This window comes from Cibotium barometz, chromosome 36 (assembly GCF_041138505.1).
Source record: "Cibotium barometz isolate CiBa-2024 chromosome 36, ASM4113850v1, whole genome shotgun sequence".
Classification (NCBI taxonomy): Eukaryota; Viridiplantae; Streptophyta; class Polypodiopsida; order Cyatheales; family Cibotiaceae; genus Cibotium; species Cibotium barometz.
Genome location: NC_141081.1, coordinates 37,974,498 through 37,987,179, shown reverse-complemented (window position 1 = coordinate 37,987,179; position 12,682 = coordinate 37,974,498). Strand labels below are relative to the sequence as shown.

Genomic DNA, 12,682 nt, shown 5'->3' with positions numbered 1-12,682 from the left:
AAACATAAGAAGAAACGGATTCGCCTTCATCCTGTGTTAGCCAATCCCATTCCTTTCGTACATCCTTCTCAAAGTGAGGAGGAAGGAACTGATCATAAAATTGCTCTTTGAAAGCACTCCATGTACGGGCAGTTGTCCTATCCAAAAGCTTTGCCATCCACCAATCACTTGCAGTCTCTTTAAGATGCATACCCACATGCCTGAGCATAGATTTCTCAGTAAATTCCTCAGCGCAAAAGGCTATTTCAAATTGCCTTATGAAAGCAAGTGCCTTGGTAGTATCCAACTTTCCATTATAGCTCTCGAATGTAATGTCCTTGTCCCCTGATTTGAACTCTTTGGCCTTCTTGCCATGACGGGCATCCCAACGCTCTAATACATCCTCCTCCTCATCATGCCTACGTTGGCGACGATGCCCAGATCTAGGGTTGATTTCCCGCGTAACACCCTCCACCCTGGATGGAACTTTACGAGCAAGAGCATACCTAGAAGGTGGAGATACCACCGACAATGCATGAAGATCTTCTGCATCTCTCAAATGGGCTGAAAACCCCTCATCATTCCCACGAGCTGCATGTCGATGAACATCATCTCCTCGGGCTGCATTCCCCCTCAAACCTGTTGCATGGGCTGCAAGCCCCCTCAAAACACTTGCTCGGGCTACATGTCCACTTACATCACTGGTGCGGTTTGCATGCCCTCTCACATCACTGGTGCGGCCTGCATGCCCTCTCACAACATCATCGGAATTCCCTTCACGGGATAGCATGTGAGGTTGCCGTATGAAGACCCACTTGCCCTCATCATCGGAGACAACTTCGCCATGGCTTTTTAAATAAGCAACAGCCAACTCTCGAGGTTTGTCGATTCCCATCTGTTGGGCAATGACCCTCTGTACATCAGGATCTCTTTGCAAAGCACCGAGCTCTTCAAGCTCATTCATCAAGGCATCAATATCCTGCTGATTCTCAGCCCTGGCAGACAATGGTGGATCGTTACCTGCCAAAGCCCCAACATGAACCCTGTCTCTATCTTCTTCCCGCATGCGGCGAATACGGGTGATAGAGTCCTCCACAAAATGATCAGACTGGCTGGCCATAATGTATCTTTCAGCTTTTCAGAAAGAAAAGAATTTTCCGTGCCCCGGATTCGCTCTCTACCAGTTTCCCAAGTATGATACCGAATAGACTGCAAGGCTGCACCAGTGCCCCTACACAGACAGGAGCGCCACGAAGTCTTTCCGCACGCTCACTGCCACTTAAACCAAAGGTAACCTCTTTCAAGGCGCGACAATAAGACGAGGACTACCTCAGTATCCCAACCTTCTCACACGGATAATGACTCCTTACAGCCATATCCAGCATCATATTAGGCACAACTGTGTAAAAAGCCAAGCTCTGATACCAACGTAAACGGAAGGGGCAACTGAACACGGAAAATCTAATCAATCATGAAATCTGAAAATACACATATGCATGGCAGATAAAACAAGATGACAACTCTGCACAGTACACCACACTAGGGGCCAGAAGATGGGCTGACCCCCCCCCCTTCATGGTTAGATTACCAAAAAGGAATCTGCTTCCAATACAACTTATGCGGGTGCAAAGGGTTCACCACTGGCTACACCTGTTTCTTCCAATACAATATGAAAACAAGAATACATCACACAATCTAAATTTGCTGACAATTCTCAGCACAAGTGAGCATTCCCGGCATCAAGCACATGCAGGACAACTATGGACAGCCCATAGCACTCCCACATCAGCCCGCGACAACTCAACATCTTCATCTTCTTTCTGTCTGGCTCATAGGGTAAGTCGACCAGCCCTCATAGGCTGTTTTCAGCAGTCAACCAGCCCTCAGTAGCCACAGAAGAAAGCGATCAGCAGTTGTGCACAAGCCTGCAAACTTCCGGTCAGAAGGAAAACTGTCTAGAAGCCCACGACCAGCTCTTCCTCCCTGTTTTTAACCTCTGTCCAGCCTCTATTCAAGCTGTAGATCAGCCGCCCAGCAGTGGAGAACATGCAGCAAGAGTCGGCCAGCTTCTCCCATGCATCCGGTGAACTTCAGTCACGATGGATGGCTGTAGAAACTTGCCAATGGGCTGAAAACCAGCCGACCAGCCCTCATGCACTCCTGAAAAGCATGCGCCCCCCTCAATCTGGAGTTTTTGTTAATATTGGAGGCTCCCCTGCTGAAAATAGCCCACACCTGTGCTTTTCTGGTCCAAAAAGGGGCGCCTACATGAAGGGAGTCCAAATAATGTCCAGTGCCCGGTCTTTGGCCACCACGTGTATTAAATAAGTCCTGCTCAATGTGTACTCACTTATAAGTTGTCCGGTCACTTATAAGTGAGTGTGAACCTGCACCCATAATTATTAACATGTGCACTCATAAAGCTGTGAATTGAGTTTTTGGGAATACTTACCACCTGCAAAACACATGTGGTCAGTCCCAAATAGGTGTGCACATACACGTCCACAGGGTGCCTAGGCGTCCCCAACCCCATGGACATCACAGGCAGAAATCTCAGGCATTGTCCAGGCAAACAAGACAAGTCATCCAAAGATAAAATCAAAGTCATGCACACACATGAGTGCAATTATATTGGAAGAAACACCCATCTACTCAGTTATATCCGATAAAATGTCCAGGGCTCATGATCCTTCCGGAACCTTCCCAGAACATAAATACACAAGATCTCCAAGATAGCTAGTCCCAGAGACTTTCATCATGTTAGGCTCCATGGCCATACATGTACACCATGTCAGGCCCCACAAGCCACACATGTACTCTCATGTCAGGCTACACCAGCCATACATGTACTGTCATGTCAAGCTCCATATGCCACACAGACACACCATGTCAGGCTACACCAACCATACATGTATGTCATGTCAGGCTCCACATGCCACACATGAAGAGTAGAAAAATAGAAGCTGTAAGGAATTTTGTGACTATGTGTATGTGTGTGCCCGTGCCCGCGCACGCATGAGCCAAAGATTGTCAAATCCATGAGGGGTTTTCAAAATTTTAAAGTTAAATCCAACTAGATTTAGAGAGAAGAGAGAGAGAGTGTGTCAAATCCATAAGGGGGCTTTAAAAAGTGATATTTTTGAATCAATTATACTAAAGCAAATTGAAAGAGCCTTAAAAAATAAAATAAAATTCATAATATAAGGAAGACCCACAAGAGTGGTATGGAGAGAAAAGTCTCTTCATCTTGGTATTTTACATCTCTTACATAAATGTGTGACATACCACATATCATGAGAATGCAAACCCCAAGAGAAACGAACACAGAATCCAACCACAAATCCTAATTATCATCACTCTTCCTAGAAGTACCCCAAGGCTTTTTTCTCGAGAGTTCCCCTAGGGAAATTGTAAAATCCACCACTAAGGCCTTTGCCTTTGGCAGGCCAATATATGGTAAATGCTGGTCTAAGTCATATATGATGTGCATTCAAAATGTAACCATGTCTCAATGGTTTCTACAAAATACTCTCGCATAACAATAATGCCATTAAACCCTCTGAAAGACTAGCAGCCACACTACTAAAACATTGGACACCACACTCGGGCTGGAATTGGCCAACCCCCAGCTTGGAACATTCTATTATCCAAGTTACAAGTATTGAGGGCTCTTCTCTCCTCACAGAGATGCCAAATTATCCAAGTAGAATCACCAATGTTTTAGAATACCAAAATACCCAAATATCGTGGTGTTCTTTCCTTGTTGCCAACACAAGGATTCTCTTTCACTTGTGGGTACTGATCTTTCAGATAAATAGGTCTTCAAAACAGGTGCCAAGTTGTCATTAGCAGGTATGGCTGGTACAGAGATACAACCAGCATGTACAGCTCGCGTACAACAAATGTTGTTTCACCAACTATTGCAGGTACGTAATCATGTACATCTGGAATAGGTGACAAACAGCAGCTGATAGGTGACGGTACAGCTGATACAGGAGATATTACAGCAACAAATGCAATCCATACAGTGATGTTCTACAAAACGGACAACAGGCAGAGCAGTACAGTCAGCAAGTACAATGTGCTGCCTCAACCAAGTATGCATGTATTTTCTTGTACCATGCTATGGGAGCCTGCTTAAGGCCATACAAAGCTTTGCGTAACATAGAAAATTTGTTCTCCCGACCTTTCTAAACAAAACCACGAGGCTGAGATACATAAATCTCCTCATGCAAATCACCATTCAAGAAGGCCGTTTTGATATCCAACTGATACACATTCCATCCATGATTTGCAGCCATGGCAATAATACACCTAATTGTAGTCATACGAGAAGTTGGAGCAAAGGTCTCATCATAATCGATGCCCTTCTGCTGAGCATAACCCTTTGCTACTACAAGCCTCGCCTTGTCATCTGCCTTATGCTTGAGCTTGTAACCCCACTTTGTACCAATGGCTTTCTTGCCAAGAGACAAATCAGCCAAATACCAAGTGTCATTCTTGAGGATTGAGTCGTACTCATCCTACATGGCATGCATCCATTTATCATCTTCATAACACATTCCTCGTCATTGCAAGTGGTGGCAATGAGAGCATGATCCACATAGTAACCAAATGCATGATGAGAACCTCCACGTGTTCCGCTAGACAAAGGACCTGTGATCTTGCTATCATGGAGTGTATCCACCAACAACCATCTTGGCACCCGTTTGGACGTTTGAATGGCTGTCAGTTCCTCATTCACTATATCATCCACAATGGCTTCATCTAAGGCATGATCTGTGGGCTGTAAAATGGGCTGAATTTCAGCCAAAGCGGGCTGATTTGCACCGTCTATGGGGTGAATTTCAGCACCCTGTTGAGCACCAAAATGCTCCACATGTGGGTATCCCAAATTGTACAAGGGAAGAATGAGCATACGACTTGCTGTTTTTTTTTCCCGACTGGCCTTAGGCCTAAGATCCTCCTATAGTTACTGATGCTTAATTATCCACCAGTAGGCAATGCCGCCGAGGAAGCATCAAGGGGGGTTTTGAACCTAGGACCTCTTGGTTCTAGGCAAACACCTTCACCACTTGAGCTATCACCTCATTTTGGCACAACTTCTTGTTTTTTGCATGAAGCATGGGCTGAACTAAGTTTTCCACAAAAAACACATCTCTACTCACCAAAATCCACTAAGAAGCAAGATGGCTGAGACGGTACCCTCTACTCTCTGCACTATAGCCCACAAAAATACAATTCACTGCCTTGTCATCAAGCTTGGTACGGTGTTGCTCAAGCACAAGAGCATAGGCCACAGATGGCTTTCTATCATGCCAAGCGTTGTAAGGAGTGATAGCCTTTAAGGCTTTCGCTAGACAACTGTTAAGTACATATGCTCCACAGATAACAGCTTCTATCCAAAACCTATAAGGCAAACTTTGGCCTTTAACCATACATCGTGCCATCTCCATGAGAGACCTATTCTTCCTCTCTAATACACCATTTTGTTGTGGTGTATAAAGCACAGTACATGCCCATTTCTGACAAGTATGCAAACTCTTTCGACATGTCCTCCCCCCTTCTATCTGTTTGAAGAGTCTGCAATTTGCAACCTGCTGACACATTTCAGCCATGTGCTGAAAGTGACAAAAGAATAAAAAATTCTGATTTTTGACTTCATAGCATAGACCCATCTGAATCTGGAAAGGTCATCAATGAACGTGACAAAGTAGAGGCATCCTCCAATAGATGGTGTCCGCATCGGACCACATACATCACTCCATATAAGCTGCAATTTCCGTGCAGCCCTCACTGAACCATCTTTGGGGAATGATGCACGATGCATTGTTCCCAATATGCAACCCTCACAGACATGCTTGATGGTTGCATCAATTGGTGGCAAAGCTGAAACCATGTCATGCCTTTCAAGGCATAGTAGACTACCAAAGTTTAGGTGAACAAACCGAACATGCCATAGCTCAACATCTGTCATCCTGGATGTGGCAGCAGCTACAAGTGCATCATGTGGAGCTCTGTCATATACATCAAGCTTGTAGAGACCATGACATAAAGTGTCGGATGCAACTATGATATCTCCATCACTGCAATAATGTACAGTGCATCTGTCATCAAGAAAACGGACAACTAGGCCGGACCAAGCAATGGCCAAGATTGACAGGAGATTCTTTTTGATCCCTGGTACATACAATACATTTGAGAGCGTGATTGTCCCACCATTGGCGATAGTGAGCACAATCTTCCCGACTCCTTTGACATCATAAGAGTAGTTGTTAGCACATGTAACAATACCCCGCTTGGGTACATCTCCCAATGAGACAAATAAATGGCACTATGACATAATGTGCTTGCTAGCACCGTTGTCAAAGTACCATACATGAGAACATAGTCACAGGGGACGGAGGGGACGGAGGCTTGGAACGCCGGGACGGCGAAACGGGACGGCGCAGGGACGGGGACGGCAGGGGACGGACGGACGTCCCCCTGGAGGCGTCCCTCACAAGGGACGGTGAAGGGGACGGCAGTAGGAACGGGGACGGCTGTGGGGGACGGCCCTGTGGGGGGACGGCAGGGAGCTATTCCGTGGTTTTTTTTGCCCGTTTCTAGCCGTTTGCGGGGCCGTTTCTAGCCGTTTGGCTTGGCCGTTTGGGGAGGCTTTGAGGCTTGGGCCTTGAGGCTTGGGCCTTGGGCCTTGGGCCTTGGCCCTTGCTCTCTTGCCTTGAGGTTTGGCCTTTAGGCTTGAGCCTTGGGGCCTTGGGCCTTGGCCCTTGAGGCTTGGCCCTTGCCTCTCTCTCTCTCACTTGCCTATCTAATATCTATATAAGAACAAGGCTACAAGGCTACAAGCATGGAGTTTAGGCTTTAGCGTAAACGGCCCTTCGGGCCGGGGGGGAGTCATCTCCCCCCCGGACCCCCTGCAGAGAGGGGCTCACGCCCCCCTCCGCACCTTCACCCAAGTAGGCTGGTGTGAAACTGCGCGCCGCAACGGACCCAAAATTTACAGCCCATATGCAGTAGGTGTATAATAACTCACCGCATATGCATGTAGCCTGGTTGGCAGTGTGCCAACCTTCTCCAGAATCGTCTCAGACTCTCATGCTATCTGGCCACAATCGGCCACCATCCGGTGTTAATATGACTCAAAAGCTTACCATTTTATGTAAATTTGTGCTCATTTTGATGTACTTCCAAAGTAGAATAAGTGTAGAGTAGAAAAACTTTTAAAAAAAGTATTTTTTGAGTGCCGTTCCCTACCCCGTCCCCGTTCCCTACTTATGGCCGTCCCCCGTCCCGTCCCCGTCCCCGTCCCCCGTTACCGTCCCCCGTTCCTTGTGACTATGCATGAGAATCTGGCACCAGTAAGCATGCATCGTGTAAAGAAGGATCATAGCTAGACTGAACCTGGAATGCCCAGTCGTCTTCAGCATAGTTAGTTGTTGTTTCCTTCTTTTCAGCACTAGGTATTGATGCATCGGCCACAAACATACCTGAGTCTTTCTTCTCTTTCTCTTTTGTAAGTCTCTTCCTGCATTCATTAATGTGACAACAATTACATTTGTCCTTCTTCTTGGGCTTCCCATTGTCACTCTTATTAGCATCTTTGCCAAAAGATGTGGCTGATCCACCTTATGCACGGGCACTGACCCTCGCTCAAAATCAAGAACTAATGCTGAACGGCGCTAAGCCTAAGCAGGTAGAGTCTTCCCCTAAGCCCCAACAGCAGTCATCTACTCAGCAGCAATCTACCCAGGGTCAGTCATCTACTCGGCAGCCATCTACCCAGGGTAAGGAGGCTCAGAACAACAAAGACCAAAAGGACCAAAAGAAAAATTCTCAGGGTCAATCAGACAATAAGAAAGATTCTACGCCCAAGAAGACTGCTGAAGAAAAATCTAAGGAGGGCATCACTGGAGGTCTCCAACCAGATAAACAGACACGGTACTGAACGGAGAACCATTGTTTCTTTTGTCACACTGTGGGACACGGGAAGAAAGATTGCACTAAGTTGCAAGCTGAAAAGTCTACTAAGGCATCCACTTCCACAATAGCAACCGTAGCAACCCCATTCCACACGTGTGACATCAGCCTCTAATGCCATCATTCATGTTTCTAGGTTGAAGCCATATGTAGGTCCAACATTGCAGGATATATCAAAAGAGCAACAGCCAAATATGATAGATGAAGCCGAAGTCATAGAGCCAGAGAAAATTCTCCTCCACAGATGGAAGCATGGTTCCGGTCTAAATTTCTCTTAATGGGCTGGTTTTTTCCATTAAGGGAGTGATAAGTGAACTAAAAGTGACTAAAAAACTGAAAAATGAGCTAAAATGTGTCTCTTTGAGTGCAAATGATGATTCTTTGATGAACCATTGGCGATTTGGAGTGTTTCTACACATCAATACTTCATTTTGACTCAAAGATCAATCAAAACTCATGGATTTGAGCTTCATTAAGCTCATTTTGTGTTGCCAAATTAAGTACTCAATTAATCTTATATTTTTGATTAATGTACTTGCAAATGAGTACTAAAAACATTAGCAATTATGTGAGGAATTTAATGATATGTTCATTTGCATGCATTGATCAATCTACTAAGAATAATTAGAGCCCAAAGATTGCATCACAAAGAAGGAAAATTAGTGAGGATTAATTTTCATTAATTCTTAATTGCTTGTTTACACAACACACTAGGAGTTACAAGAGAATCCTAGTGGGGCTTGTGTAAGAGAGAGGTGGACAAACTCCAAGAAAAGGGTACAAGTATCATAAGGGTTGTCCATGAGTGGGGACTCTAGTTGAGGACCCCCCAGGGCTGGAAACTAACCCCTCCCAACTAGGCAGAGGAGGAGCGCCCAGCAGAAAGCAAAAAGCAAAAAGCGGTTTATCAAAGATGCATGCATGCATGTCACGTGCACCCTGCACTGGGGTACACAGTGACACACTGGCATGATCTTCAGTGTAGCATTTGTACAGAAGTAGAACCTTTTCTAGGATTATTTGTCGTATGCTGTGACCCCATTGTGAGCCCTCCGTCCAGGGACAATCAGGCACGAGCTACATAGGTCAGTCTCTAAGCTTCAGAGGTCAGTCAGTTGTCAGTCCTCTTAACCCACTTGGAGAAAGCATCATTCAGGAGCCTTAGCAGTAGTTGCATATAAAGCATTTTAGGTGCGTTCACATAGAAGGGGGCCAGCCCCAGCTTGGCTAGCCTTGCAAAGGCAGCCATGGCCTTGCCTCACAGTCGGGCAGCACCCGACCAGGTATTGTGGGCAGCCAACTGTGCATATGGGCAGTCGTGAGCATTTAATGAACCAGCCGACTGGTGGTACAGTACCCGACCAGCATTTAATGCTGGCCGACTGGCTTTTCACAGTCGTGAGGAGTATGTACAGCAGCCGACTTGTTCTATACCAGCCGACTGAGCATTTATGCAGTTGTGGGAAATAATACAACAGGCCGACAGCCTGCTCAAGCAGCCGACCAGCCCCTGGAGGCAATATAAAAACATGTGCCTCAGTCCCACTTCAATATTCAGGTATTCAGCAGAAAGCGACTACAGTTTGCAGCATCTCATCTCCAGGCAACAAGTAAGTTACTCTACATCTCAGCCAGCATATGTGCAATCCTTCAGTCATCTCGACTTGCATCAGCGGCCAAGGAGAGTCTTCAACAGAGCCTCGGGATAGCTAGATACTCTGCCGACGTTTGGGCCTCCTCGTCCTTGCGTTAGGCATTCATATCATTTGTACTCAGCATTGTACATCATTTCTCCAAAGAATAATATAAGCAAATACTCCTGCTTGCAAGGGGGCCCTTCACTGGGTATTGGGACCCAAGCCGGTGTCATCTTCTACATTCTACATTCTCTACTCTTTCCCTATTCTCTAGAGTTGATGCTACATATTCTCACCACATAAAGGTATAAAGAAGGCCCTGTTGTGCATTATCATGATCAACCTCAGTGCATGCAACAATGCATGCACATACCCACGCACACATGCACGCACCCCCGGGCTGGAAACGAACCCCTCCCTACTAGGTAGAGGGGGTGCACCCAGCAGAAAGCAGTTTATCAAATACCTGACCTGCTACACATGCACACCCACACCTACATGCATGCGCATGCACACACCCCCGGGCTGGAAACTAACCCCTCCCTGCTAAGCAGAGGGGTGCGCCAAGCAGAAAGCAGTTTATCAAAGACCTGACCTACTACACATGCACACACCGATGCAAAGAGAGAAATGAAATGATATATTAACGTCTCTATAAGGCCATAATGGCCTATGAGACCAAAACTGAGAGTACATTTGAAGTTGGTGTCTCATCAAAGAGAACAACCAAATGAAACTGAAAAGTACAATAAACTGACTGTCTTACAGTTATAAGAACTGTAAGTAAGACTCCTAGATGATACTGAGTAGAAAATACTGGAAAATGTATATCAAGTAGATCCATGTATGCTGATCAGTTGAAATGCTGCCCTCTCCTCAGATCAAATATCGCCGCCATGGGGCTGTCTAGAATGGAGAGGTCGTAGAAGCGAGGTAGGCACCTCCGATGCCGAGCAATAATGGCTCTAAGCTGACAATGGTGAGGATGTCGTGGTCGGGATCTTGGTGGGCGTGGCCGACGAGCACGACATTAGACGACTGCTCTATCAGTGGTGACTCCCTGGGAACGTGGCTAGTGCCATGATGGCCCGATGGAGGAGGTATCAGGAGGTGTGTGGGATGGGCTGCTGGTGCTGGTGCCGAAGAAATCTGTCAGGATCCTGTGTCTAGGTACATCATGGCTCGGAGTCCTGTCTGCTAGAATCAGGGAGATGATTATGAAGAGAGAGAGAGAGAGAGAGAGAGAGATTAACTTCTACAAAAGATCCCAATGGTCTATGAGACCATGAGTTAGCTTGATCTAATCACCTTTGTACTTGCCTATAAATTGGCACACATCTAATGCAAAATCGACTCTCATTTTACATCATTATGCTCTCATTAACTTGCTCATGTGATTAAGTATTTATCTCTTTTCACTAGCAATATTGTTATAGTAATCTCATGGCTCTAATTACATTTGAACCACCTTAGATTTCTAACAAACTAACCATGATCAACTAATGGTAATGCCCGCCCGCCTCCACCAATACCGATCTGATGGCCAAGAGAATATCAGGCCTCTGTGATGGAATCTTGTCATGGCATCGAGAGCCTCCTGGATCTATATCTGTCGGGTGGAGGGTCGTGATGCTCTCGGTCATAGGCATCTGGCCCGCAAAGGGCTGGACCGCTAGTGCGGGTGATGGGCTCTGATGAGACTAACGAAATCTGTAATGGCAGTATCAGAGGGAGGGAGTGTGGTGTGTTATGAAAAGTGAGGGAGGGATTGGGGTGTGTTATGAAAACAATTGTATTGTCAAATAAAAAATGAACAAACTAAAAATTAACTTATTCTTCATTAATTTAACATTTATTTAATTAGCACGGGAAAGTAAAACTAGTGTACAATTATGTACAATTATACAAAGAAAAAGCTGCCCACAAGATGTTGCACTAGAATTCAAAATCTTTTGAATGATGGTACAAAGAACACCTAATGTATAACCGCTTCTGAAATAAAGACCTTTGATATTGCACATTTGCATGAGGGTACAAGTAGTCAGGACTTACACACATAAGTATCAAAAGCACCACGTGGCAATCCATCAAACTCCACACCTAGCATGGGGCAATCTTCCCTCAGCGGTTCACCCAGTTGAGCCTCAACTGCAGCTATCGCTCTAAGCTCAACTGCCCGCCATGGATCCACATTGCTGAAATAACCCTGTGCGGTCCTTTTTCTGAAATGATTATCAACCTCCTTCGCTGCTCTCTTCCCACCTTGCTTTCTGGGATGACTTGACGAATTGTCTTGTGTGAATCTAGCCAAGGCTGTCATATGCTCGTCATGATTAGTTGCCGCCATGACCATCGGTTCCATAAGTGCACAAGCACCAGAATATTCCTTTAAAGCACACACTGCATCTCTTTAGCTCATCTGTATATAAAGAAAGCCTAATTTGGGCAAAATGCACTTCAGACAAATGCCATCCCTGTGCAAGTGTAGAGAAAACACATTAGATAAACCAAAACAACCAAAGCACTACGGCAGCAAGGAAACCACAACAAATGACACGAAAAATCGATTGTAGTTTGAAAATGTATGTACGTTTGCATGTGCACATATACACATGCACAAAAATGGATTTGCAGAAAGGAATAAAAAGCAACCTTTTAAGCCACAGGACACATGATTAAGGGCAGAGGGAAATAATAATAATCAGCAGTAATCTCAAGGTCAAGAAGAATTAAAATGACTTGCAGCTTTGACGAGCCATATAGACCACATAATGCATAGCCCATACTTCTCCCAAAAATACTCAGGTTCCCTCCGCCACTCTCAAACTTAGTGGTTGCATGGGCTTTTTATGGCTCATTGCTTGATTTTGGCTTATATGAGAGGTAAAAATATCATAATTGCATGCAATGGAAATGGCAACGGAAAAACTAGGAAACGGCATGTCTTTTATAGTAGATGTAAACAGAAATGATGAAAAAAGTTGATAGAAACAGAGAAGAAACTTGGGATAGATCATAATCTAACAGAGAACAAGGAAAATTGGGCAAAATCAGAACTATGCAATGGAAATGGCAACGGAAAAACT

General features: G+C 45.3%; 1 protein-coding gene across 2 annotated transcripts in view; it reads right to left on the bottom strand.

Annotated features, from left to right (window-relative positions):
• LOC147617867 (homeobox-DDT domain protein RLT2-like) overlaps window positions 1–12,682 on the bottom strand; it is a 63,122-nt gene that overhangs the window by 48,914 nt on the left and 1,526 nt on the right. The window contains exon 2 of one of the 2 annotated variants that reach the window (XM_086776113.1): window positions 11,649–12,070. In XM_086776113.1, coding sequence (XP_086632239.1) covers window positions 11,649–11,958 — 310 coding nt within the window. In that variant the 5' untranslated portion in view covers window positions 11,959–12,070. The remainder of the gene's footprint in view (window positions 1–11,648; window positions 12,071–12,682) is intronic. The other variant, XM_086776114.1, reaches the window with a different exon arrangement.